This window comes from Rhodotorula paludigena, assembly GCF_050403205.1.
Source record: "Rhodotorula paludigena JCM10292 DNA, Rt_paludigena_JCM10292v1_ctg22, whole genome shotgun sequence".
NCBI classification, from domain to species: Eukaryota; Fungi; Basidiomycota; class Microbotryomycetes; order Sporidiobolales; family Sporidiobolaceae; genus Rhodotorula; species Rhodotorula paludigena.
The window spans coordinates 1-25,746 of NW_027481436.1; the positions used below are offsets into that span (position 1 = coordinate 1).

The 25,746-nt window shown below is 64.2% G+C and overlaps 10 protein-coding genes across 10 annotated transcripts; 2 read left to right on the forward strand and 8 right to left on the reverse strand.

The window, feature by feature from the left end:
- Positions 1-1,226, reverse strand: JCM10292_003971 (uncharacterized protein; the record flags this gene model as incomplete). The annotated part of the gene is made up of 5 exons (XM_076649164.1): positions 1-281; positions 341-896; positions 961-995; positions 1,056-1,099; positions 1,169-1,226. Coding segments are annotated over 5 exons (974 nt in total), but the record flags the coding sequence as incomplete, so codon positions are not given.
- A 188-nt stretch (positions 1,227-1,414) lies between these two features.
- Positions 1,415-2,722, reverse strand: RRS1 (ribosome biogenesis protein RRS1; the record flags this gene model as incomplete). Its single annotated transcript, XM_076649165.1, has 6 exons — positions 1,415-1,654; positions 1,713-1,981; positions 2,043-2,229; positions 2,297-2,447; positions 2,511-2,606; positions 2,682-2,722. The coding sequence occupies 6 exons, from the start codon at positions 2,720-2,722 to the stop codon at positions 1,415-1,417; spliced, it is 984 nt and encodes a 327-aa protein (XP_076505175.1).
- A 319-nt stretch (positions 2,723-3,041) lies between these two features.
- On the forward strand, positions 3,042-7,880 carry TOF1 (Tof1p; the record flags this gene model as incomplete). Its single annotated transcript, XM_076649166.1, has 19 exons — positions 3,042-3,157; positions 3,228-3,349; positions 3,405-3,572; positions 3,631-3,832; positions 3,904-4,318; positions 4,407-4,602; positions 4,686-4,939; positions 5,016-5,066; positions 5,131-5,276; positions 5,358-5,485; positions 5,563-5,687; positions 5,762-5,908; positions 5,970-6,122; positions 6,181-6,276; positions 6,338-6,457; positions 6,522-6,789; positions 6,846-7,147; positions 7,212-7,277; positions 7,335-7,880. The coding sequence occupies 19 exons, from the start codon at positions 3,042-3,044 to the stop codon at positions 7,878-7,880; spliced, it is 3,621 nt and encodes a 1,206-aa protein (XP_076505176.1).
- A 1,271-nt stretch (positions 7,881-9,151) lies between these two features.
- On the reverse strand, positions 9,152-10,263 carry JCM10292_003974 (uncharacterized protein; the record flags this gene model as incomplete). The annotated part of the gene is made up of 2 exons (XM_076649167.1): positions 9,152-9,825; positions 9,909-10,263. 2 exons carry the CDS (start codon positions 10,261-10,263, stop codon positions 9,152-9,154), a joined length of 1,029 nt encoding a protein of 342 aa, XP_076505177.1.
- Positions 10,264-10,583: 320 nt separating this feature from the next.
- On the reverse strand, positions 10,584-13,290 carry JCM10292_003975 (uncharacterized protein; the record flags this gene model as incomplete). Its single annotated transcript, XM_076649168.1, has 8 exons — positions 10,584-10,783; positions 10,846-11,110; positions 11,177-11,367; positions 11,440-12,215; positions 12,362-12,421; positions 12,491-12,569; positions 12,628-12,792; positions 12,882-13,290. 8 exons carry the CDS (start codon positions 13,288-13,290, stop codon positions 10,584-10,586), a joined length of 2,145 nt encoding a protein of 714 aa, XP_076505178.1.
- Positions 13,291-13,615: 325 nt separating this feature from the next.
- JCM10292_003976 (uncharacterized protein) lies at positions 13,616-16,329 on the reverse strand (the record flags this gene model as incomplete). The annotated part of the gene is made up of 5 exons (XM_076649169.1): positions 13,616-13,747; positions 13,811-14,647; positions 14,718-15,044; positions 15,105-15,892; positions 15,948-16,329. The coding sequence occupies 5 exons, from the start codon at positions 16,327-16,329 to the stop codon at positions 13,616-13,618; spliced, it is 2,466 nt and encodes an 821-aa protein (XP_076505179.1).
- Positions 16,330-17,056: 727 nt separating this feature from the next.
- Positions 17,057-19,422, reverse strand: JCM10292_003977 (alpha-keto acid decarboxylase family protein; the record flags this gene model as incomplete). The annotated part of the gene is made up of 9 exons (XM_076649170.1): positions 17,057-17,337; positions 17,403-17,896; positions 17,960-18,033; positions 18,091-18,212; positions 18,266-18,275; positions 18,340-18,411; positions 18,473-18,912; positions 18,978-19,251; positions 19,315-19,422. The coding sequence occupies 9 exons, from the start codon at positions 19,420-19,422 to the stop codon at positions 17,057-17,059; spliced, it is 1,875 nt and encodes a 624-aa protein (XP_076505180.1).
- A 575-nt stretch (positions 19,423-19,997) lies between these two features.
- On the forward strand, positions 19,998-21,151 carry JCM10292_003978 (uncharacterized protein; the record flags this gene model as incomplete). Its single annotated transcript, XM_076649171.1, has 4 exons — positions 19,998-20,203; positions 20,286-20,567; positions 20,630-20,681; positions 20,750-21,151. The coding sequence occupies 4 exons, from the start codon at positions 19,998-20,000 to the stop codon at positions 21,149-21,151; spliced, it is 942 nt and encodes a 313-aa protein (XP_076505181.1).
- A 700-nt stretch (positions 21,152-21,851) lies between these two features.
- Positions 21,852-22,214, reverse strand: JCM10292_003979 (uncharacterized protein; the record flags this gene model as incomplete). Its single annotated transcript, XM_076649172.1, has 1 exon — positions 21,852-22,214. The coding sequence occupies one exon, from the start codon at positions 22,212-22,214 to the stop codon at positions 21,852-21,854; it is 363 nt and encodes a 120-aa protein (XP_076505182.1).
- Positions 22,215-23,384: 1,170 nt separating this feature from the next.
- Positions 23,385-25,572, reverse strand: JCM10292_003980 (O-fucosyltransferase family protein; the record flags this gene model as incomplete). The annotated part of the gene is made up of 9 exons (XM_076649173.1): positions 23,385-23,427; positions 23,492-23,539; positions 23,649-24,394; positions 24,452-24,555; positions 24,613-24,821; positions 24,881-24,947; positions 25,018-25,108; positions 25,168-25,253; positions 25,323-25,572. 9 exons carry the CDS (start codon positions 25,570-25,572, stop codon positions 23,385-23,387), a joined length of 1,644 nt encoding a protein of 547 aa, XP_076505183.1.
- Positions 25,573-25,746: the final 174 nt, after the last annotated feature.

A 25,746-nucleotide genomic window follows, 5' to 3' on the forward strand; every position in this document is an offset into this window, starting at 1 on the left:
GGCGGGGGCGTCGCGGCGTACCCGGCGCCCGCCGCGCCCGGCGGAGGCGCGTTGTACCCGCCGTACGCGGCGGCGGGCGCGGCAGAGTAGGGCGGCGCGCCCGGTGCCGCGGCGGGAGGGCCCGCGGGCGCAGGCGTGCCGTTGGCGCCGGGGAAGGCACGCTGCAGGACCGAGGGGTCGACGATGCCCATGCAGAGCATGGCTTGGAAGAGGGCGTAGGAGAGCTGCGGCTGCGCGGTGAGGAGCGCGCGCGCCTCGTACGGACTCGCGGTGACCAGTGCCTGTGAGAGAAAAGTGTCAGCCCCGCTGAGTGCAGGAACGAAAGAAGCGGGCAACGCACCTTCATCTGCGACATGATGTCGAGTAGCTGCCCCGGCGCCATCGTCCCAATCGTCTCGGTAATCTTGTCCGTCGCCGTCTTTCCGGGCTCGACGGGCACGCCCTGCGGCAGCGGCCTTGGGCCCGTCCCGCCCGGCGCAGGCGGGAGGGCGTATCCGCCTGCAGGCGGGGTCGGCACCGCTCCCGCCGCCACGGCGCCCGCCATCGAGCCGGGCATGCCCGGGCCGGGGGGAGGGGGCGCACCGCCGTACCCGCCTGGACCAGCGGGCGGTTGCCCGTAGCCTCCTCCACCTCCGCCGCCTCCCCCGCCGCCGCCATACACGCCGCCGTACCCACCTCCGCCGCCGCCGCCGCCTCCCGCGCCCGGTGGAGGCCCGCCACCGCGGAAGCGCTTGCTCGGCGGTGCGTCGTCGGTGTCGGCAAAGTCGAGGCGGAGGCCGCGCCCGCCGACTTCGACACCCTGGAGGTTGCGGAGCGCAGAGGCGGCCGTGTCGGCGTCGCGGTACTCGCAGAAGCCGAAGCCCTTGGGCTTGCCAGTGTTGTGGTCAAATACGAGGCTGCATGTACGCCAGCGAGTCAGCTCGAGCTCTGTGAGCGCGAGGAAAGCGAGAGCAAGCGGACCGGAACGAGACGACGGGGCCGACCGATTGGAAGACCTGCGGGAGGGGCGAGTCAGCTCGGCAGCGCCGCAGAGCTAGCTCAGGAGCTGTGCGCACCTCGATGAACTGCTCCTCGGTGTAGTCGAACGGGAGATTGCCGACTGCAGCGAGCGAGGGATAACCCAGTCAGCTCTCGCTCACGGGGGAAACTGTGACGGGCAGAAGCGCACCAAAGACAACCTTCGACCGCGTCTGCGGCTGACCGTAGCTTCCTCCGCCGTACTGCATCGTGAGCGGGCGATGGGGTCAAGGTCAACCTGCGCTTCCCCCTCCTCAAGCAACCCTTTCTGCTTCTCGCGGCACAGACAAGCAAAGGCGCAGAACCAGTACAGCAATACACGAGCACACAAGGCAGGTACAACAGTAGCTCGGGCAACCCAGGACACGACACCGCTCCCGCTCGCTCGCTCGCTCGCTCACTTGCGGCCCTTCTTGCCGCCCTTCTTGCCCTTCTGCTCGAGGCTGAGCGCGCCGCGCCCGCCCGTGAGGTGCTTGATCGCCTTGCGCTCGTTGACGAGCCCGCGCGTCTCCTGCCGCGCGGTCGGCGCGTCGTCCGACACCTTGGTGCGCTTGTTGGACGGCGTCGCGCCGAGCGACGTCAGGATCGACATGGCCTGCGCACGCTCGTCCTTGGCCGAGACCTCGTTGGCGTCGAACTGTCGAGGTCGTCGTCAGTGGGGTGCAACTACCAGGAGACGCAGAGGAGGGACGCACCTTGCGCTTGACGTTCTTCTCGCGCCCCTCGCCCTTGAGCTTGTCGTCGAACCGCCCGAGACTCGCCGTGCTCGTCTTGGTCGCCTTGAGCGTGCGCGCGAGGTCCTTCTTGCGCTCGTCGCGCGCCGACAGCCGCTGCTGCGTCTCCTGCTGCTGCGTCGCGGCGTGCGCGGCCGCGCGCTGCAGGTTCTTGAGCCGCTGCCCCTCGTTCTTGAGGCTGCGCTGCTTGCGCTCTTGTCGCTGCGCCGCGCGCGGGTCAAAGTCGGGGTCTGCGGTGGGCGGAGGTGAGCCAGGGTCGTGACCGTACGAACAAGCGAATGCAAGACGGACCGGCGTTGTTGGGCACCTCGTGGATCCACTGGTCCTCCTTGTCCTTGTTCTTGCCCTTGTAGCCCCACCGCGGGACGTACTCCTGGCGCTCCTCGTCGTACACGAGCCGCTCCTTCTTCTCCTTGGGCGCGATGCCCTTGGCCTTGGCGAACGCCTGCCACTTGGTGAGCGGAGCCGGCTTGGGAAGCTGTGTGTGTATGTGTACCGCAGGTGAGCAAGCAAATCTCAGGACGAATGAGCGCGAAAAGACGGACGGGCTTCTCGCGCGGAAGGGCGGTTGCGATGGGCGGGAGGTCGGCAATCACGTCGTCGTCAACGATGCGGGTCTTCTGGGACCAGATGTCGTTGACGAGGAGCTGGATGCCGCCCCTGGCGTGCTCGAGGAGGGCGCGCTCCTTGTTCTCGCTGCGGGAGTGCGAAGCGTGAGCCTGCATCGCCTCCGCGGGAGGAGGCGAGTGGGAGACGGACTGGTACGACTCGAGGTCGATGGGGTTGGGGTCAAAGACGGCGAGGAGGCCCAGGTCGAGGTCGACGGGGATCTCCCTGGGCACGGAGATGGCCTTCCTGCGAGACGGAGCATCCGCAAGTCAGCTCGACGAGGCGAGGGTGCGGGAGGCGGAGTGGGGACGGCGGACGCACTGGCGCTCCTGCTGCTGCTCGAGGATACCGGACACGTCCATCCTGGCAGGCTCTGTGCGGTCCTGGTGCTGCCGGTGCGATGCAAGCGGGGCGACCCTGTCCGAGCTCCTCGTCGCTGCTGCTCTCGCCAAGTCGACATTGCCGCGCTCTCTGTCGCTCCGAGTGCAGCCCGAGCAGCCTCAGTGCCACGCTGACTCATTCATCCGAATTGTTCACCCGCTTGCGACTTGTCCTGCAGCCATCGCCGGCGACACCTTCACCGCCTCGCTGCCTCGTCGCGTCGCGTCCAACTCGCCTCGACCTCGCAACTCGCTCCTCCTCCCGCGAACGAGCCAGCGGATCGGCTCACGAGGGTGCACGATGCCCAAGCACCGCGGCTACGCGTCCGACGACTCGCAGTCCGAGCCTGCCCACTCGGACGACGACCTCGAGTCGGTCGCGGAGGGCTACGAAGAGCCCCTCAACCCCCAGCAGCGGTCCGTTCTCCCCTCTGGACCCGCCTCTGCACGTCTTGGGCTGACCTCGGACGCGCGCATGGCGCAACAGGAAACGCGCCGCCCTTCACCCGCCCATCTCGTCCATCTGCGCCGCCCTCGGAGGCTACGAAGAGTTCCTCGACGAGAATGGCCAGGTCTACTCGGCCTACTCGCTCGGCGACCAGGTCGTCGGTGCGCCCAAGCGACCCTCGTCTCGGCAGGACCGCTACTGACCCTCGTCTCCCAGGCTGTCTCAAGGACCTGAAGCGCTTCTGGCGCATGGACGAGAAGGACGACGACCGGACTGTCGCTCGCATCTTTCACGAGGTCGGCGTGCTTGCGAAGGACCTCATTCCCATCCTCAAGATGACCCTCGGCACGGGCAACAAGGGCGACCGCATTGCCCTCGCCTGCGGTCCGTCCCGCTTCCTCCCTCCACCCCGCTCTTCCTGCTGACCGAATCGCCCGCGCAGTCGAGCTCATTGGCGCGATGACCTGGCCAATCAACGTCGCCGAGGAGCTGCGCGACGCCCAGCTGCTCGGCGAACTGAAGCAGTCGATGGACTACACGACGCTCATCGCAGCGCAGCGCTCGTACAAGGCTGCGATCCTCAAGGAGAAGGTCCTCAAGCACATGATGATCATCCTCGCCAACAGCTTGTCGAAGAACCGCCGGTGCGCCGCGCTTTTCGACCTCGCCAGATTGCGAAGGTCCCGCTTGAGGCTGATCTCCCTCGTTACTGCAGCGAGCGCACGCCGAAAGACGAAAACGTCATCTCTCTCGTCCTGCACGTCTTCCGCAACCTCGCCTACCTGACCGACCGCTACACATCCTCGACCTCCGCGAGCGCGATCGAGGACTCGTCGCTCCAGTCGGACCTGATCGTCGCGTTCGAGCGCGAAGGCATCCTCGACCTCCTCCTCGCCATGTCGTCGCAGGCCGACTCGTCCGACTATGCCCCCTGGAACATGGTCGTCCTCGACATCCTCCACCTTCTGTACCGCGGCGTGCGCGCCGAGGAGCTGCTCGTCCCCGAGCAGAAGGTCGAGCAGAATCGCCTGAGGGCGCTCCTCGATGTCGAGGCGCGCGAGCAGCAGGGACAGTTCGGACTCAAGGGGTCGAGGCACTCGCGCTTCGGCACGACCATCGCGGTGCAGTCTGTGCGTCCACTTTTCCATATCAACGCCCTCGCGTGGGGCTCTTCGAGCCCCTCTCGAACCGTTGCTGAACGGAGAGTACGTGCGACAGAACGGCAAGAAGTATATCCTGCACAAGCAGTCGACGCTCGCCGAGGGCCCCGAACGCACGCTCGACAAGATCAAGCGCTCGCGCGCCAAGCGCGTCCGGCAGGACGACGACCTCGCGCCGCCGTGCCAGTTGCGGCCCGAGGCGGTCGGCGTGCTCGCACGCACGAGCAGGACCTTTATCGAGTCGGCGTTCAACCGTGCGTGTGGTTCTCCTTGGGCTCATCTGCCTCCTTCCCACCCAGGCGATCATCGCTCATGGTGGAAGGCGATATGCGCACAGCCTTCTTCTCGTCCGTGCTGCGCGACATCCGCATGGAGCGCCTCAAAGTGCGCGAGTCGGACACGGTCCGGTTCCTGTACCTCTCGGCCTTTTTCCTCGACTTTTTCCTCCTCGTGTACCGCGACGACGAGGCGCGCGGCATCTCGCATCTCGACGAGGAGCGCGGGCACGACTTTGGCATGATTGCCGAGCTCACCGAGCCGCATGCGATCGGGTTCGTCACGATGCGCATGAAGAACGCGCTCGAGGAGAAGGTGCGTCTGGCCGCGCTAATCGTGATAGGTGGCCTGGACACAGCAACTCACGATCTGGTTCGTTCCCCGCGCACAGCCGCCTCTCTGGACCGATCTGCACGCCGGCGTCGAGTGCTTCACGCAGATGGTGCGGCTCTTCCTCCCGCCCTCGACGACCGTGCAGCCAGTCCTTACTCACCAATTGCCCGCAGCTCCTCGTCATCGAAGCGCTCCAGGCTACGGGCAACCAGGACCACATAGACGTGGCCGAGATCCTGCAGAACAAGCTCTACTACGAGGCCGAGACGCTCGACATGGTCGTCAACCTCGTCACGCGGTACAATGCCCAGTCGTACAAGTGCGTTCCGCATACCTTGCGTTGCCCGTGTCAGCACCGGCGCGTTCGAGCGAGACTGACCGACTGAGCGCGTTTGTGCAGGTACCTCGACGCGGTGCTCAACCTCGCCTACACGCTCCTCCGCATGCTCGAGAAGTACAGCAAGTCCAAGGCGTACATGTACGTGCGCAAGAAGAAGGCTGGGCGCGCGGCAAAGAAGAAGAAGAAGCGTGCGTCCCGTTCTCATTCCTGGCCAGGGTATCTGCCTCACGGCTCACTCGCTAACATCGCCCTTGAACTTGCGCAGAGGTCGATGAGAACGGCGGTGACGGGCTTGGGATGGAGGCGGAGGAGGACGAGGAGGAGCTCGAGATCGACGCTGGGACAGTCTCGTTCGGCGAGCACGCGTTCCAGTTTGAGAAGTTTGAGCAGGTGCGTTGGGTTCACCTACATTCGTGACTCGCTTGGGCTCTCGCAGCGCTCACTCACCGATCCTGTGTCCACAGCGCTTCGCCGATGAATCGGTCCTCGCGACGTGCATGATCTACCTCGAGTCGTACAAGACGTTCCGCTCGCCTGAGCAGATGAAGCGCATCGTCGCGCTCATGCACCGCCAAGCCGTCAAGGCCAAGTCCGAGGGCCTCTTCTACAAGGTGCGCATCTCGCTTCCGTCGCCCCCAAAACCCGCTAAGCTCCGCTCGATCCCGTCCGCAGCCGTCTGTACTTGAGCTCTTTCGGCGCCTGATGGAGGATCGCGACATCCTTGACGCGCGCGAGGGTCCCAACGTCGACCTGCGCAAGCTGATCGAGTATGTCCTGCGACGGTTCTTCAAGGCCGTCAAGGAGCACCCGGCGCTCCTGCTCGAGGTGCGTCACGGCCCGGACTGTGCGTCCACGAAGTGCGGACTGACGAGGACTTTCGCAGTGCTTCTTCCCCAAGACGAAGGGCCAGCTCGGCAAGATGCGCCTGGGCGAGGCGGACCCGTACGCCGACAGCGACGACGACACGCTCATCTACAAGGTGCGTAGCTGACACCCGCATCGCTGTCGCGCTGCACGCTGACACACCTCGGCGCATGCAGGCGAAGAAGGTCGGCGAGGTGGAGGTGCAGCCCGGCTTCTCGCACACTCAGCAGATCGGTATCGCCATCGCTGTCCTCGTCGACAACGGCGACCAGCGGCTCGTCGACCTCATCAAGGACGTACGTTCACAAGTCCTCGTCGCGAGCGTCTCGAGCCTGCTGACCTGCTCCTCTCGATTCGCAGCAACTCAAGCTCGCTTCTGCCGCCCGCACCGAGATCGTCCTCACGACTGACGGCTTGCCCGCCGCGGCCGACCCGCTCGCCGACCTCGAGTCCGACGCTGCGCTGCGCGAGAAAGCTGCGCAGCTCAAGGGTCCGTCGAGCGAGGCGCTCGCGCTCTTCCAGGCGCACAATGTCGACTTTGGCGAGGACGCGGAGGTCAAGGAGGCGGCGACGATCAATGCGCACTTCAAGCTGTTGATGCGCCTGCTAAGCTGGGAGAGTGCAGACGGTACGTTCTACTAATGCCTGCCTGTCTGATTCCCGCTGAATCGCCTCGATCCGCAGCGCCCGAGGTGGGCGAGCTCACCTGGTCCATCCCGGCGAGCCTCGTGCCGACCAAGCTCGACGCCGACCTCAAGATCATCGACGACTTCCTCCTCGACCCGGTCGACCCGCAGAACGGCAAGTCGGCGTCGGAGCTCTTGCGCAAGCAGCGCAAGAAGCCCGTGCGACGGCGGCGGCAAATCGCGAGCGAGGACGAGATGGAAATCGGCTCGGACGGCGAGGCGGTCGTCAAGCCGAAGGAGAAGAAGAAGCGGCAGCGCAAGCGCCAGGAGGAGGAGATCGCGTACAAGTCGGCGCAGTTCGTGCGTGGTTCTGTCCTCTTTCGTGTGACCGTCTGTGCTCGCCTGCTCACGGTCAGCGTCGCAGATCCACGACTCGGACGACGACGACGATGCCGACCGAGACGCCGCTTTCTTCGCGGCCGAACAAGCTGTGAGTCACTCTCCCGCTGCGTCATTGTACTCCTGCTCACACACTGCGCGATGACAGCTGCGAGACAAGCTGAACGCCGGGGCCATCTCGACCGCACTAGACATGGGCACGCGGAAAAAGAAGCAGCCCAAAGCGGCAGCCGGCAAGGCGGCACCCTCCTCGTCTGCTGCCGCGTCAAAACGTGCGACTTCGCCTGCGGACTCGCTCGACTCGTCTCCGCCGCCCGCAGCTGCCAAGAAGGGGCGGCGAAGCAAGAAGCCGGCGAAGAAGACCAAGTTCGACACGGAGCAGGTCAGCGACATTGACGACGACGACGAGCTGGTCTCAGAGCTTCGACAGGAGGCCGACAAGCAGCGGGCGGCAGCGAGCGATGCTGCTGAGGTGGACAGCGATGGTGGCGACGGGCCGGCGCGCGGCGCGACAAGCTCGCCGTCAACCTCGGACACCCTGGCTTCCGGCCGCAAGCGTTCCGCCTCCGCTTCCTCAATCTCGTCGGCGCCAGCAGCCGACACCGCGATGACGAGTGACGAGGACGAGCCTGTCGGCGCCGTCTCTCAGGCGAAGAAGCGGCGGGTAATTGCCGATTCAGACGACGAGGACTGAAGGTATCTTACTGTCGCGCGTCTTTCGTGTCTTGGTTTCTCTGTTGTGCCCTGTTGCAACTCGTATGATGAGCGTCTATACGTGTTTGAATCTTGGTCTGCCGCCGCGCTCCTGCGACTCTCACACGCTTCAGAAGGCCGAATTATTCGAGTCTGCGAACCTCGGCAGCGGTGATGCCTACTTTGCGAGTAGCGCCAAGGCTGTGGGGGGCAGTGCTCGGGCGTTCCAGCGACATACGAGAATCGAGACTTTCAGCAAGAGCGAGCTCCAGCTCAACGAAGAAGAAACGTCTGGCGGTCCGCTTGAGCACCGCCGGCATTCTAGGAGCCAGGAGAGTAAGTACGAGAGATCCAGGCCAAACTTCGCGGAGGGATCCGCCTTGTCTGTGTAATGGTGGCAGTCCGTCGGAGGCAAGCTTCCGAAGCAGCGCAGATGTCGAGGTCGAGAGCGTACCGGCCAAGACTGTGCGAGGAGGGCGAGTCGGTGTACGACTGTCACCGAGCGAGGCGGCAGGTGCATCGAAGAATTGGCATCGACGGTCGGTTGAGAAGGTCGACCAAACTCGACTCGCCTCTCTCGCCATCGCGCGCACTCGACCGGCAGTGCGCACGACGTCCAGCAGTCAGCACAGCCTCCGTCGTACAGTGATGACCGCAGCTGCTGCTCGCGGTGAGGAGCGAGTCGGTGCGCCGACGCCTCGTCCGCTCGACCTCGTCGACTCGCTCTCTGCCTGGCCGAGGCGCTGGACGGTATATGTACCGCCGGCTGAGGGACTACCAGAACAACCAGAGCAGGCTGTGCGGTGTAGCTGCGACGTCGAGATGAGGTCGACCCGACCGGGGGGTTGAGGTCGCTCTACGGCCAGCGGAGGCGAGTCGCCAACTCCTGTCGGGGGGGTCGCTACGTTCGTGTGGACTTTCGCACAATCTTGAGGCGTTGCGAGATGGACTGTCGCGGTGTCGCCCCAGAGCGAATTGAGCAAAGAGAGGCGGAGCGATGAGGCGGGCGAGGCGAGCGAGCACGCCTCTGCGCGGCGTGAGCCATTCGGAGCGAGCTCGTTCCAAGTCGGAAACTGGATCACTAGAGTGGCAGCCTCGCAGGAGCGAGGTGAGGCGAAAGCGAGGCGGGAGAAGGAGCGAGAGGGAAGAAAGCAAGATGGCGCCTTGTCTTGCTTGCGGGCTTGACCCTCGAAGCGCTCTCTGTGTAGCCATTAAGCGTTGTGTACAGAACGCGTGGCAATGCCCAGACTGATTACCGCAGACGCAGGTGCCCTACTCCTTCGCCTGCTCCCTCCTTTTCGCCCTCGCCCTCGCCCAGCAGTCACGATTGAGTCCCGTGAAGTCCGCCGGTGCCACGCAGCGCAGCTCCACCCCCCTTGCGGTAAGAAGGTCTCGGAGTCGGTCTGCCGACTGCCGAACCTGCCCCCGCAGGCGCTGCGGGCTGAGGTGGTCCGGGAGGTACAGCGTCTCTAGCGCATCGTACCCTTTGAGAGCGTCGAGGGTACGTTCAGGGTAGTACATGAGCGCGCTGTTGGAACCGTGGAGCCGCAAATGCTGGATCGCGGGCGAGGCGTCGGCCTCGAGAGCCCAAAAGGGTTCGATCTCGTATCGCGGTTGCCACACTGCGACAAGTACCTGCGCTGACCATCCCGTCTTACTGGCGGCGTACAACCTCTTGCTCAAGCCGGTCGAGAATTGAAGAAGGTCGAGCTGCGCGTGGAGGCTGGGGTGGACCTGCGTGTCCTGCACGATGCGGTGGCCGCCGAGAACCAGCGTCCTGAGAGACGGGACTGTCTCTGCCGTCAGACGAGCGAGGACCGGTAGCGCGGCGGTATGTGCGCTTGTGATCACCAGGTCGAGGTGAACCAGGCGAACGAGAGGCACGAGCCGGAAAGAAGAAGGGACACCGGCGAAGTCCTGGAAACGGAGGACGGCCTCGGTAAGATCTGCAGCGAGGGACGGTCAGAATGTTTCAGGCGTGAAGGGCAACAGTATGCACTCGGCACTGATCCCAGATCGCACAGATCACGCTCGGTCTCCTCCCTCAGCAGCAGCAGCGAGACCTGGTTTTGGTCAAGATTCGGGTACATCGCTGACAAGTCGGACGTGGTCTGCGGGGCAAATACCCTTGTCCAGAGTACACGCGTGTGTCGTCTGAGCTCGTCGAAGGCAGGTGAATCGGCTGGCGAGGTGCTCCGCTCTAGCTCGTCGACGTCGACCTCGCGCCACAGCGCTGGCTGGGCGTGAATGCGGAGGTTGCGCGAGACGAGACAGCAATTGTACAGATCGATGCGCGACTGTCGCATGCTGAATTCGTTGTCGAAGCCGACGCCGCAGCACTCAACGATCCAGGCGACGAGTTCGGGAGGGAGGCGGTCGAGCATGGTGGCGGGAAGGGCAGGGAGCGACGAGTGGTCGAGCTGGGCGCGAAGGGTCGAGTCGGACGAGCCGGCGAGTCGTGGTCTGAAGCAGAGCAGAAGCAAGCCAAAGAGGCGAGCGGACAACCCGGACAGGGCGGACGGCGCACGAGCCCCTCCAACGGCGGCGAGAGCAGACTCGAACCAGATTCGAGCATGCAGCAAAACGAGTGCGATCTTTTGCAGAGCAGCCTTGTGGGGGTATCGGGGCACAACGGAGACGGCAAACAAAAACGAAACGACGGACAAACGGGCCATGCACACCTCACTCTCCACAGCTCCCGCACTCACAGCTTGGGCTTGATCACCCCCGCACTGGGTGCACCCTCCGCTCCCGCGGAAGGCGCAGGCGGCTGTCCCTCCTCGCACGCGACGCGCATCTCGCGCAGCGCGTCGACGAGGTTCGAGCGGAAGACGTCGGTCGAGGTCGACTCGCACGAGCGCTTCGACTCGATGCCGAACTTCACCAACTTGTTACCGGCGAGGTCTGTTCAGGAAAGGGCGGGTGAGCGAACAGAAAGCTGCACGAAGACGTGGAGAAGAACGCGCAGTTGATGCCGTAGCCCGTCGGGTACACCGCGCCAAACCCAGTTCCGAAGAAGCGATCACCCGCGCTGAGCCCGCTCGTCGAGAGAATCCACTCCTGGCTCTTACCAAAGAGCGGGTCGTCGAAGAGCGGGTGCGACTCGCCGTCGCGCAGGAGGAGGCGCAGGCCAAGGAAGTGCCGGTCGATGCCGCGACCGGTAGAGGACTCTTTCGTGTATGTGTTGTGCGCCTTGGTCGCCTTGGACAAGAGGGCGTAGCGAGTCGCAGCCTGCGAGTCAGGAGCGGGTCAGCGTCCATCTCCGTCCCAGCGCCATCGACCAGCAAGCAAGCGTACGTCAGAAGCAGGATCCCGCATCGCCTTAACCCAGCGCCAGCTGTCCTCGCTGAAGGTGCGAATGACGTCCGTGCGGCCGCGAGCAAAGAGGCGCGTCGACGCCGTCTCGTACGTCGCCGTCGGCTCGTCATGCGTCTTGTGGTACGCGAGCTGGAGCGCCATCTGGAGGTACGCGTCGGGGGATTGCTTGCCTGCGTACACGGAAAGAGCGGGTCAGCGATCGTGCCCCTTCATCGTGGTCAGGTGCAGGACAGAGCACGCACCGACCGACTTGATCCATCCCGCGCCATATTCGTCGTACCAAAGCATCCTGGCATCGCTGTCCGCCGCGAGCTCCTCTACCGTCTTGCCCGCCTTGTCGATCGCCTCCCTGATGCGCTCGTCGACAACCCACTCGAGCCGGTCGCCAAGCGCGCCCGTGCCCCTCCTACTCGCACTCGCGGCGTCAATGTCTTCGGCGAGAGCATAGTCGCACACGATCGAGGGGATGAGGGCGTCGCACGGCGAGTGCTCGCCGACCATGCTCGCGCGCCCGTTCGACTCTACGTGGATCGACACGGCCTTGTCCCACCACCGGTTGCGGCCCGTCCCGTTGGCGGTCGACGCGTTGCGGATGTGCGCGTCGAGGTCGGGCGTCTGCGACTGCGGCGCCGACGAGACGTACGAGGGCGAGCGGAGGGTGTAATTGTCGAGCGAGACGACAAAAAGCGAGTCTTCGATCGCGGTTGTCGAGGCCCGGTTCGTGGGCGACAGCGCGAGGAGGTGCTCACGCGCGACGGTCCAGCTGTCGCGGTCGTCGGCGGAGAGAACGCCGACTGGGTCTGCGGCAGGACCGCGCTTGGCGGCATCGTCCGCGATGGCCCAGAGGCCCGCCTCGAGCTCGGCGGCGGGAAGCGGGTCGCCGGAAGTGGCGTCGATGACGGGGAGGGTGTAGAAGTGGTCGAGAGCCATGACGACGACGTTGCGGCTCGGATGCGGGTAAGGCGAGTAGACGATGTTGTCGGTCGGGATCTGCGGGAGTCGGGTGACGCCGTAGACCCTGCGGGTGAACCAGAAGCGTTGCGCGCGGCCTGGAGGTCAGTTCCGCGACCCAGAACAAGACAAGGCGCGAAACCGAGAGAAGTGAGGGGGAGCAGGGCGAGCGGGGCGCGTCAGGAAAGTGTTCGAGCAGGGGAGACCGCGTACTTGGTGTACTGATGCATGTCGAACGGACCTGCGCGGGACGAGTCGGGAAGGATCTCTTGGCTGCAAGACGGGGCTCAAGTCAGCTTGCACTGTCTGGGAAGGTCGACAGGAGCGCGAGGCTAGACTGACCGGTCGAGGCGGACCTTGAAGTCGGTCAGTCGCTGCGTGAGCTTGGCTGCACGCTTGATCTGCCAGTCGGTAAACTCGCCTGCAGGGGAGGCAAAGTCAGCGGCGTTCGCAGCGTGCGAGCAAGAGGCGAAACGCACCCTCACTTGGCCCACTCTCGCGCACGTCTCGCGGAATGTTGTCGTCGTCCTTGCACATGAGCCACCAGTTGCTGTTGACGGGCAAGGGAACGCGCCAGCTGTGGTAGGCAACCTTGATCCAGAAGTGGTCGTCGAGCCAGTTGTTTGGCGTGGTGCGGTCCACGTCTGCGCGACGACCGCCGCAGCCCACACAAGTCAGCAGAGAGCAAGGTACGCGTGTACGGACGTCTGAGAAGGCTCGAAGACGTGCGCACCTTTGAGACGCTCCTGGAGGATGCGCCCCAAGCCACCCTCTCCGGCAAAGTCGCGCGCCCACGCCTTGCGGCGCTCGAGCTCTGCGCCGACCCAGCTGGGCGGGTGGCCTTCCTTGAGTGCCTGCTCGAGGAGGAAGGGGCGGAGCGAGTCGAGGTACGTCGCGAGCGAGCGGTCGAGGGGCTGGATGGGGAGGCGCGGGAGCGACTTTTGCGGGGCAAAGGTGCGGGTGTTGCCCTGGCGGTAGGGCGTGAGCGCAAACATCCTCTGCTGGTGCTCGGCTGGGCGCACGGCGTGGACGACGCGGGGGACAGCGCGAGGGAGCAGCGGCGACGACGACGAGGGGACGGCGCGGGCGAGGGACGGCGGGCGAACGAGCGGACGGGCGAGCAGACGGGCACTCGAGAGCATCCGAGCCAGCTGCACGCGCGCTGTCTCTCTTTTTGAGCGCGCCCTCTGCGGTCGAGGCGAGGCGGGAGCGCTCCCTGCTCGCGCGAGTCGCCGGCCCGCGCCATCCCCGAAGCGACGGCAATCACGCGCATCCTCGGCCACGCTCTCCTCTCGTACTAGGCACACGACAGGGCATGACAACGATGCAGTCGATAGAGCATAGGGCTATGTAGGGGCCACACACGGCAGAGCATGCACACAATGCAAAATAAGGCGGGGGAAAATCGAAACCGAGCAGGATAAGGGCTATTCATCCGACACGAGCAAAAACATGGCGGGCAAAGACTCAGCCAAAGATGGCACCCTTGCGCCCGCCGCCGAGGCCCTGCAGCGCCGCACTCAGCGCCGACGACTTCTTTGCCGGCTCCTTCTTGATCGGCGACAGGTCGATCGGGACGAGCGAGTTGATGTTGGCATTCTGCACGCGCGCAGCCCACATGTCAGCTGTACGCTTCAGAGAAAGAGGCGAGGAGAAGCGTACCTCGACACCCCAGTCGAATGCCTTCTTCGGCCCAAACAGCCCAATCTTCTTCTTCTTCTTCGCCGGCTCGTCGCCGCCCTTCTTGCCCTTCTTGGCCGGCGGCACACCCGGAGCGTCGTCGTCTTCCTCCTCGGGGTCGCTCAGCGCGAGCGCAGGCTTCTTCTTGCCCTTGCGCACCTTGAGCGGCTTGCCGCCGCCCTCGTGTAGCTCTCCCGCAGGCTTGCTCGCGACGAGAGACGTCGTGGAAGAGTTGGCCGACTTGTCGCCGAGGACGGCGGCCTTGCGCTTCTTGGCGCCGGCAGCAGGCGCAGCGACCGCCTTCTTGGGAGTCGGCAGGGCGTCCTCGTCGCCGGCCGTGTCGTCCTCCTCCCTCGGCGCGACTGGCTTCTTCGGCCGCGACGTCGCAGAAGCCTTCGAGACCTTCGGCGCCGGAGCGCTGCGAGACTTGCTCTTCGCCGGGCGGTACACCTCCTCGTCGTCCTCCTCGACGGGTGCTGTGACGTCGGCCTCCTCCTCCTCCTCGGATGCACTGCCGTCCACTTCGGTGTCAGGCTCGACCAGTGCAGGGGGAGGGGCAGGCGAGGGCGACGGTGCGACCTTGCGCGGGCGCTTTGCCGGCGCCTTTGGCGGGGGCGAGGGTACCGCATCGTCTTCGTCTGCGGTGTCGTCGTCCGCGGCGGCAGCGGCAGCAGCGCGCAGCGGCTTGACAGTGCTACTGCTGCGCTGCAGGTCGCGCGCCGAAGCCGCCTTGCTCTCGAGTGCGGCGAGGGACGCCTGCGCGCTCGCCGCGGACTTCTCCGATGCCTTGAGCGCGGCCTGCGAAGTCTTCAGCTGCGCCTTCAAGGTGCACAGAGCTGGGTCAGTTTCGGTGCCTGAGGAGAGAGGAAAGCGGACTCGAGCAGCGTACCTTGAGCTCCTTGACCTCGCCCTCGAGCTTCTCGCGCTTGGCACGCTCCTTCTCGACCTCCTTGCCCTTGTCCGCCTCGCTCTTCTTCCCGCCCTTCTCGAGCCTCGCAACCTCCTTCTTGAGCTCGTCGAGCTCGTCGACCTGCGCCTCGAGCTCGGCGATCCGCTCGGACGAGCCGGCGAGCGCTGCGTCGAGCTCGAGCCGGACGGTCGACAGGTCGGCGCGCAGGGTGGCGATGGTCGCCTCGCTCTTCTGGAATGACTCGAGCAGGAGGCGGCGCGAGGCAGAGAGTGCCGACACGCGCGCGGTGCGGTCCGCAAGAACAGCCTGCCGGTCAAAGGTGAAGTGAGCGAGAGGGGAGACAAATCAGCCGAGAGCGAGGCGCACCTGCAGCTCCGCCTTCTCAGCCTTCTCCATCTCCTTGCGGTACCGCTCCTCGGCGACCTCCGCCTCGAGCTCGACGACGCGGATCTCCCACCTGCGCTCCTCGCGCTCGAGCAGCTCGACCTCCCATTTCTCCTTCCAGCGGCGGTTAACGAGCTCGCACCGCAGCTTGCTCTGCATCTCCTTTGCTCGCCGCCGCTTGCTCGACTCGGACGCGAGCTCGCGCTCGAACTGCTGCACGCGCGCGACGAGATCGGCGCGCTCATCTGCCGCTGCGCCCTGGACGGCAGCCGGTGCCGCGCTAGGGCCCGCAGACGACGAGGAGCCAGACGAAAGCTCGGCGCCGAGCCGCTGCGCCTCAGCCTCCCACCCCTCGGCCTCGGTGCGCCCCTTCTCGCGCTCGTCCTCGAGCGCCTTGATCCGCTCGGCAGCCTTGGCTGCCGTCGCCTGCTGCGCCGCGAGCGTCTTGCTCAAGTGGGAGTTACGCGACTTGAGCTCGTGCAGCTGCTTAGCGAGCGGAAGCGCGAGGAGGGTGCCGTCTCGGGCGGCGGTCGAGGAGGACGAGCTGAGGGAGGAAGAGAGGGAGCGGCGGGCGGAGGCGTGAGAGGGGGACAGCGTCTTGCGCTGTGATGCGGAGGAGACGGACGACGCGAGCGAAGTCGGTCCTGGTAGGGACACCCGCTTCGAGGTGTGGTGGAAGGAAGAGGAGGAAGAGGAGGCGGTGGAAACGGGAAGAGACAGGCGCTTCGAGCGAGGGCTTCCCTGCGAAGTAGTTGCTGAAGAGTGATTGCCTGCAGGCGCCAAGATCAACATTTTAGCAGTTACGAAGCAGACAAAGCGACGTACGAGGCGGGAAGAGGATGCGGCCGATCATACTGTGTCGTGCCGTCGGCCTGATCGTTTCGCCGGAACCAAGAAGCTGTTGCTCGACCTCCTCGCTGGACGACTCGGGCGCAGAAGGCTCAGGGTCGGTGGGAGCATCATCTTCGAGCGCCCGTTCCGGCTCGATCGCCTCAACCGGTTCCTCCTCCTCGACGATCGCCTCTGGCAGCTCGGTCGGCTCTTCTGGCAGCGCGAGAGGCGAGGACGGTGCGATGGCACGGAGCTCTTCGGGGATGGAACGAGTCGGGGCGAGGTGGATGGGCGAGCGAAGGGCATTGGCAGGCGAAGAAAGGCGCTCCTGCTCGAGGGCGTGGGTGGTCGCGTAAGACCGCGAGAAGAGTGCCATCTGGGTGTACTTGGTGGGTCTGGCGGGCTGGAGTGGGCTGTGGAGGAGACATGCGCGAGTGTCAGCCGAGAGTCTACTCCCGAGCCTGCTGGCTTCTGCAGCGACGTGCGGGCTCATGGTAGCTTTGAACAGCTCTAAATCCACAAGAACAACAGCCCGTCGCAGGTGCTGACCGTCTGAGCGATGATGCCTGCGGACTTGCGTCCGTCCGAACGTCGATCAACAAGAGGAGAGGAAGGCTCACCGCAGAGGCCGGGCGGGTACGGCAGGGTCTGTCGGCTCCTGTGGGCGCAGTCGTATGCAGCTAGAGCAAAGTCAGGCGAGAAAAGCGAAGCGAGCGGGTCGAGGACAAGGGCCGCCCTGTCGCCGCCTCGTCCGACGCTTTCGCGCGGACCGCCTCACCGACGCCTCGTCGACGTCTTCTTGCTTGCTGCTCTATTGAATGTCCCGCTGAGTGCACTCACCTGCTCGACGTCTTCCTAGAGACCAGCACCCGAAATTGGGGTCCGCCGTTCTCGCGCTCGTGCTCGCGAGCACCTCAATAGAACGCTGACACCTGCTGAGCGCGGCAGTGCACGCCCTGACCGGCCGAAGTTGACCAGACCACCGCTGAAGAAAGTACGCCCCCTCTCTCCCGCGAGGTCTTCCCGACACAACGGGCCGACAGTCCTGTATGTACAGCTTTCGGAACCGAAAGAGAGTCTATCTACGCAGCACACCTGACTGCTCAAGCCGCGTTGAGCTGCGCCGATAGCTTGCCCTGCTTGACAAGCGCCTCGGGCGCATCGAGCTTCTCCATCTTGACCTCGAGGACCTGGATCTTGTCGGCCGCCTGGAACTCCTGGTCGTGGAGGATCGCCTCGAGCTCGCCGCGCGTGTTGGCGAGCCACGACTTGGTCGGGAACGGCTGCGACGACGCGTTGAAGAAGTCGAGCATCGACTGCCACTTCCACGACGAGATGTCATTGTACCGCGCCGTCTCGCCGTGGATGAGCTTCTCGATTGTGTCTGTGCAGGCGCAAGGCAGTCAGTCGGTGCTCAAGCTCACCAGGGGGCGGACGAGCCAGACGAACAGCCGTCGTTGTTGAGGACAACGATGATGGGCCTGAGGCCGTAGCGAACCATCGTCGCCACCTCCTGGACCGTGAGCTGAATGGAGCCGTCGCCCGTGAAGAGCACGACACGCCTGGGACGCGGCGCTTCCTTGGCGGCGAGCAGCGCACCGAGCGTCGCAGGCGTGACGAAGCCGATGCTGCCCCAGAGGACCTGGGAGATGAGCGTCGAGCCCTTCGGAAGCGGGGTGGCGAGGATGCCGAAGGACGAGGTGCCCGTCTCGGCAAGGACGACGTCGCCCTCCTGCAGGAACTCGCCAATCATGGGCCAGAAGGCCGCCTGCTTAACCATGGCGTTCTTGTCGCCGTCGGGAATGTTGGTCTTGAGGCCGGCATCGGAGGGCGGCTGGGAGACGGCGGGCTTGGGCTTAAGCGCCTTCGCGAGAGCAGGAAGGAGGAGGTGGAATGAAACATCGGGATAGTGGGCAAATTGGACGAGCGTGTGGTCCGAGTGGCTGCACAGAGTCCAGGTTGAGCTCCGGCTTGCTCGGCCAACCAACGATGGAAGCGATACTTACAGCTCGATGACTTGCTCCTGCTCGAAAGGATAACTGAACTCGCCTGTGTTGAAGTCCGACTTGAGACTGCCGACCTGTAGGTAGGGGCGGTCAGCAAGGAGCCGTGACCGTGTTGCGAGGGCTTGCAATACCATCATGACAAGGTCCGACTTCTCAACTACCTCCTTGACTTTCGGGTCCGTGATCTCTCCCACGTAGACGCCGCCGTAGCCGTTCTCCTGCACTTCATCGAGAGCGGCGCGTCCAAGGGGAGCTGCAGGAAAGTGATCAGTATGGGCGGCCGAAGCCTAAGTCTGGGGGGCGTACTCGTGTAGAACTGCGAGGAAGCGTGTGTCAGTGCGTGAGCGTATAGACCGTGCACGAGGGGAGGGGCAGCGCACCTTGACCTTGGTCGCGTGCACGAGGTCGCGCACGAGGTGGCACACGCCGTAGCGGATCGCACAGGCGTCGACCTATGCGCCAACCGCCGTGTCAGCCAATCTGACATTCATCAGGAGCGCACTCGTAGCTCACCAAGACGATCGGCTCCTTGGCGTCCTCCCATAGCCGCGAGATCTCCTTGACGACGAACTGGAGGCGCTTCTGCTGCTCGGCCTCGACCTTCTTGCCGGTCGGAAGGACGTCCTTCTCGTCGAAGCCGACGCTCTCGGGGATGATGGGCGTCTCGAGGCGCTTCTTGCTGACGGGCAGGAAGACAAAGTCGGTCGGGAGGGTAAGGTACGCCGGGCGGGCAGTCGTGAGGGCGGCGAGAAGGACGCGGTCGATCTCGTCCGCAGCCTCTTCGGCACGGCGGAGGAACGCGCGCGCGCAGGTGATGCCCTGGTACGCCTGCTCGAAGACGGTGAACTGGCCGTCGCCGAGCGTGTGGTGCAAGAGCGCGCGTGACTTCTGCAGCTTGGTCGAGGCGACGCCGACGATGTGAATGACGGGCACACGCTCAGCATAGGCACCGGCTGCAACGGAGGCTAGGTCAGCCTCCTTGCGGCAAAGACTGAGACCAAACAGGAGGACAGCACACCGATACCGTTGACCGCACTCAACTCGCCGACACCCTGCGTCGTGAGGAGGGCTCCCAGTCCACGCACGCCACCCTGCGTCTTGTTGCTGCCGCTCGACCCCTGAGCCTGACCGGGCTTCGAGTCGGCCTGCTCGCCCTCGTGGATCTGGTTAAGCTGCGCCTGCTTGACGCGAGCGTAGCCGTCCGCCGCGTAGGAAGCGTTGAGCTCGTTGGCGCAGCCCACCCAGTCGACGTTCTTGTGGTCTTCGACGAGGTCAAGGAAAGTGAGGTTGAACTGTGTCGATCGCCGAGATGAGCTCCGGAGGATGCGAGGCGCGGAACAGCGGACTGAACTCACATCGCCAGGGACGCCGAAGAGCTGCTTGACGTCGAGCTGGGCGAGACGGTCGAGAAGGTAGGTCCCGAGGTAGACTTGGTCGTCTGCGAGCTGTCCGGGCTTGGACATCGTGGTGATCGGGAAGGTCGAGCAAGGTGGGGACGGGTCGAAGCGAACGAGACCTCGAGCGGGGCTGCTGCCTGGTGAGTGCAGACGAGCAGCTGATGGTGCGAGCTAGAGCGTGTCTGCACAAGCTCTCGCAGCCGAGCGAGCGTGCGAGCGGATGCCCGACCTCGAGCGCATCATCGCCGGCATCGCCCCGCGGCCTTCTTTTGGCCTCTCGCCGAACACCTTCGCTGCCATTCTCTGCCCCTAGCTGCTGAACTGAGCATGTTGTACACGAGGCTAGAATGTCCTGCACGTCGCCCAGTGTGGGCCAGCCCCTCCCTTTCATCATCTTGCACGCCCGTCGCCCGCTTGTTCCGGTCGAGCGCTCAGTGGAGGCCTTCACCGCGCCGCTCACAGGCAGGACATCAGCTGCTCCGGGCCTGAGGCGTTGCATAGCTGGCTCTCTGCAAGGGCACGTCCGCGGCTTGTCCGACGCCTCCTGTTCCTCGGGGACTCCCGTCGAGCGCTCTCTGCTTCGTTCGCTTTTGCCCGCTCGCTTTCGCTCGCGACCCGCTAAGACCTGCCAGCGGTTTGCGATGTCTGCAGCAACCGAGCCGCCGAAGCCGCCGCCGCCTCTCACGCCGGAGCAGAAGCATCGCATCCTCTCGTCTCCCATCCACAAGCGCATCAAGCGCGAAGTCTACGCCACGCTGGCGTTGGGAATGCTCGGCGCCACCGGTAACATCGCGTGCGTGAGCGCGTCCGGTGCGCTCGCAGGCGGAATCATCGCGACCGAGAAGTGGTGGGTCCTATTGTCCTGCCTCCCTTGCGGATCGCGTGTCCGTGCGCCCACCCGACAGCAGCTGACTTGTTTGTGTGATCAGGTTCATATTCCACTACGTTGTTGCAGGAGTCTTCTCCCTGATGTGGTCGGTGTACACGGGTGTTTTCATGTATCACGTCAAGTATCTCGGCTGGCCTGATCAGCTGCTCATCGACATTGGCTGGATGATGGTATGCTTCGGCCTGCAGAGGGAAACCCCTCGGAGAGTACTGACGCACCTCTCTGTCTCGCATTTCGCCGCCGTGTTCAGCGCCGCCTTTCTCTGCTACCTCTTCCGGAAGATGACTTATTACGGCACTCTGGAGGCGATGCAGATGTCGTGGTACGCACCGATACCACCGCTCGATGTAACGTCACGACTTACACAAGCCTTTGTCCCTGCAGCCAGGTTGACTGCGAAGGCAAACTCAGCTTTGTCAGGATCAGCCCGCTCGTTGTGCGTCCCCGCGCATCGACGTCCGGCCTACCCAGGCGTTCAGCAGCTAACGTACTCTCGCTCGATAGTTCGGCCTCCTCACTCTCGTCCTCGCCGCGATCCAGCTCTTCCTGTGCTGCCGCCTCTACTGGAACCCGATCATCAACCCGCCTCTCGACGCCCACGGGATGCCCATCGTCCAGGACCCAGAGACGGGCAAGCCCCTCCCGCTCGACGCCAAGGGCCAGCCGATCATCCCGGACTGGCTCAAACCGCCGCGCAACCCCTCGGCACCGACGGGGCGGGACACCCAAAGCATGGGTCAGCGCGGCGACGGCGACATGCGGGCGGCGGCGAACGAGCAGAGCGAGCCGGAAAGCAGCGCGCCGGACCACAGCGACGAGGATGACGAGAAGGCGCTGCTGCAGGCGCACGAGATGGGTCAGTCGCGGAGGAGCAGCCGCGGTGCGCGTAGGGACAAGCGAGTGTGAAGCAGGTGGAATATAAAATGAAGCAGGTGGTGCATGTGACTAACTTACCGAGAGGGCGTGAAGCCAGCAACCTCCTTCACCCGCAGCAGCCGTACCTTTTGGCCGGCAGCAACGCTCACTTTCCCGCTCTCGCACACATTTACCGCTCGAATCACCGCGCGAATACATCCGAGTGTCGTCAAGGTTACATGAAGTTGTCGTTCCCGCGAATAAACCGTGCATCCCAGAACGAGAAGGGAAAACCTGACCCAGGAAGCCAACGAGGAATTGAGAGAGCAACAACAGTGAGAGGGGCCGAGAAGCGTCTAATCAGAACTGTGTACAAGTCGAGTCTAAAGAGGATCTTGGGCGACCGCAGGTAGGGTCGAAGCGGACCGACGAGGTCGAGCACGGCAAGGGATCGGCCGGCGCAGCGCCGACTCAGGCGACAAAGGCGGCGAAGGCGGCGTGCGGCGTGTTCGAGCGCGCGAAGGGAACGCGATGAACCGACGAGGGTGTCGGGAAGGTCTCTGTGGATGGACCGGAATGGGCGAAGTTGGGCCGGGAGAGGGGAAGCGCGGAAGGGAAGAGGCGGCGTTCGTGTATGTGCCGCGAGGTTCATATATGTTGTCATGACGGAGGTTGGAGCTTATGCAGCGCTCAAGTTCTGCCAAGAAGGACTGGTCAGCATTGCGGGAGTGTCGGGATGATCGCGAGGGGCTCACGTAGGCTTGGTCGAAGCCGCATCGACGGGTGCACCGGGATTCTTCATCTTGTGCAGAGACGCCTTGTCGGTCTCGCGAATCTTGGCGACCAGTCCGTCGGTAGATACGCCGTTACTGAGGCTGGAGTATTCTCGCGCGGCGACCTCGGACAACGCGGCGGCTTCTTGACGGTCGAAGAACGGGATTGACATGCTGGCGTAGGGGCTGATCGGCGCAGAGTCCCCGCGGAAATCGTGCATGGACCGAGGCTGCGACGGGAGGCGGCAGCGGAGGCGAGGGTTGCGCGAAGCAACGCAGTGGGAGCGCTCGTCGAGTTGCGAACGAGTGGTGATCTGAGTGCACGACGGCTGGGCGAGCATCGGTGGGTGTGCTGCTGCACTGCTCACGACGGTGAAGAGGAGGAGAGAGAGCCTGCAACTGGCGAGGCGGCACGAGCAAGTGCAGCTCGAAGGCGTGGGATCGCTGCCGTATCGACCTCCACGTGTTCTCCACGCTGACCTCTTGACCTCGCCTGCACCCTTCAACAGTCCGCGCGAGAATCTCTGCTCAATCTCTGCTTCTTAGCTCGATCGCAGCACGGTCAAAGACCTTTCATCAGCTTGACCATCGTCCGCCTTCTTTGCGCACCACATTACGCCTCGCCGGCATGGCTCGTGGGAACCGCTGCTGTGCGCAGCGTTGAGCGCACTTCTCCAGGCGCACCGAGAGCTCAAGCGCGGAGCTCACGCCAGAGCTCATCCGCTGCGGGACATTGAGCTTGGTTGATTCGTCCTTCCGCCCGCTGCGCCTGCTACCTGCTCCCGACGAGGTTCCGACCGGGGCGGGCACCCGGGTGCATGATTGATTCTTGCTCGATCAGCCCGTCCCGCACCCGCAAACGCGTCGCGACACCCCCTCGCACCTTCCTGAACGACGGCCTCTGCCCTCTCGCTGCTGGGATCTGCATTGGAACGAAGCTTCCCGTCATCGTGCATGGCAGAGAACTCGCGCGCATGGCGGGATCTGAGGATCTTGTGCTACCTTCTGACCGTGCGCCTTCTCGGACATCTCATTAATCTCCTTGCCTCTTCCCAGTGCCCGCTTCTTGCTCAGCAGAGCACACCGCTGGCCAACCATTAAGGTGGCTATCTGTTTGCCGTACCTATACGTATCAAGTCGACGAAGTGGCTCGTGGACCGCGGGCAAGGTCAGGTGTCGATCGCCCGCTGCTCGATGAAATCGACTACGGTACTTGGGTCCGTTGGGCTTCTCGCCATCGTATGATCGCAAAAGGCAGCTCTTGCGCTTCCCGATGCTGTAGCGATGTATAGCCGACTAGCCGCAGAGCTTGGGCTGGGAATCGCTCGTGGGTCCAGTGCGCGCCGGGCGGCTGCAGCGGGAGAACGTGCTGGGAATGCAAGCTTGCGAGAAAGAAGCGGACATGCAGCAGACTGCATGGCAGGTGCAGGTCAGCCCAGTGCATGGCGGAGCGGCAGCGAGTAAGCAGCAGTCAGGGGCGTACCGAGAATATGCACAAAGTCTATTGAAGTCTACGTGAGAGACGGCGTCCAGTCTTCAACGCCGCCGTTCCAGCTGTGACGAGATGCGTGAGCCACAGCGAGACAGAGGAAAGAGCGAGAAGGAGGAGAGCACGCACTACTTGACGCGCAGACCAGCGAGGTAAGAGAAAGTCGACCATTCGGTGCTATAGTTACGGAAGGAGGAGCGAATTGAACGAGTCAGCAAGCGCACAGAGGACATGCAGAAAGCGAACGAGTGAAGCCGACAGAAAGAAAGAGAGATCTCGGACGCACCCGACAAACCCTCGACCTCGCGCCAAAATGGCCGCGTCCACCATGGTTGGATACCATGCGCCCAGCTCCCCGACCGTATTCATCGCCTCGTGGTCAACGACCTTCCAACCGAGCTCCTCACGCAGCTGGCGGACAAAGTCGCTGTCGGGCGCCTCATCCGTCGTCGCAACGACTGCGTAGTCCTCGCCGCGCACGCCCCGGAAGTACTTTTGGTGCTCGTGGCCCGCGCCGGTCCATCCGTCAGGGTTGTCCATGCGGCGATTGAGCTTGTCGCGCACGCGCTGCACTGCATCGGTGTACATCTCGAGCGAGGTGAGGCCGCGCGCGCTCTGGAAGTCGCCGCGGCGGATGTGGACCGAGATGAAGGGCGGGACGTGGCGCATATGCGAGACACCAAAGAGCTCGGTAAGGTAGATGTCGGCGAGCTTCTCGACGCCGCTCGAGAAGCGCAGGTACTGCCCGGCCTTGGTCCACCCCTCTCCCTCGTAGATCCGCGGGGGCTCGAGCTCGACATCGGGAATGTAGGCGGGCTTCAGAATGCGCGAGCCGGTGAAGAAGGTTGTGTCGAGGCAGAGCATGCGGTCGTCCGGCTCGGCGTCTTCGCGAGGGTGGAAGCCCGGCTTGATCGTCTCGTGACGACTTAGGGTCTTGTTCCCCTGCTTCTGAGCGGGCGAGTCCAGCTGAGGCAGCTCTTCCTTCTTGACCTTGGCGATCCAGTCGCTCTGCGCTTCGCGGTCAAAGTCGAACTGCGCGTCAAGACAGTCAGCCGCTGGCGGTCTCGGCAGCCGCGAAGCGATACTGACTTCGTGGAAAGCCTCGAACCATATCGCCGTGAGTTCGGACGCTCGTGCCATGGTAGGTGGGAGAGGCCAGTATTGGACAATGATATTATGCGCAGCCATGGTTCCTGCGCGCGAGCAACTGTCAGAGATCCGAGGACGCAATGGCGAGATTGCTCACGTACCATCGTTGACGTTGACATTCCCTGCAGTCGCCTCGAGAACGGACCAGCACGAGATCCAGTCGACTTCAGGCGGGTGCGTGAGGTTCCACCGCTTCAGCGAGCTCAACTCGACGGACGGTATGCCCGTGTCGTGGTAGAATCGGGCGAGGTCGTAGAAGTCGGAGAGATCGCGAGGTAGCTCGTCAAAGTGCAGAGCGAAGAGAGACGGGCTGCGTGATACGCGGAGGTCAGGTTGATGCGCGGCGGCAACAAAGGTAGGAGCACCTACATGATGGTGACTCGGTTCAGTAGCTTGCCGAGGTAGAGAAGGTTTTGAATCGCGATGAACTGGTTGGCTGCAATGAGAATGCGGGTCGCAAAGTAAGCCTTTCGAATGAGTCGGCGTGCACAGAGGGGAGGCCGCACCGTGGCCGCCGTAGGTCATCGTTGTGATGTACCGCACACCGTCCTTCATCTGCATCTTGTACGATTTTTGGGGTTCCGGATGACTCAGAACCTGGGCGCAACAAGGCATCAGCGGGAACAGGCCAGAGCACACACGAGGAGACCGCTCACGAGCGACTTGTCGAAGCCGAGAACCGGCTCGGCCGTGAGGTCATGTAGGCGGTGTGCTGCATCGTGCACGGACTCTCGCAGTCGCCCTGGCCGAGGTGCGAGACGGTCAGCGGAGTTGGGACGAGGCGAATTGAAGAGGCGCCAGCTGCACACACCTCGAGCGTCCGTCGTGCGGTCGACCGTGACGATCCAGAGCACGCAGAAGGCCAGTAGCCCGCACACGAGCCACCGTCGCCGGTCCATCCGCAGCGGAAACGCTCCTCCTGCACCTTCTGCACCGCCGCCGCGCCGCTTCCTCGCTCGCGCCTCTGGCTCGCGCCCCTCAGTGTCCGGCCACGGCGACGCCGAGCCGGCGTGCAGCGCCGTGCGGGTCGGGCTCGTCGGGCTCGACGGCAGTCGCGGCATGCGCGAGGCTGGCGGCGGTGATGACAGCTGGAACTGGGCCGTGTCGGTCGAGCTGCGCCGCCTCGTCTGCGAAGACGGTCGAGCCGGAAGAGCCAGCGCGCACAGCAGCAGGTGCGCTTGGCGCCAGATCCAAGTCGAGCGCACGACAAGCAAGCAAGCCGCAAGCGTGGGAAC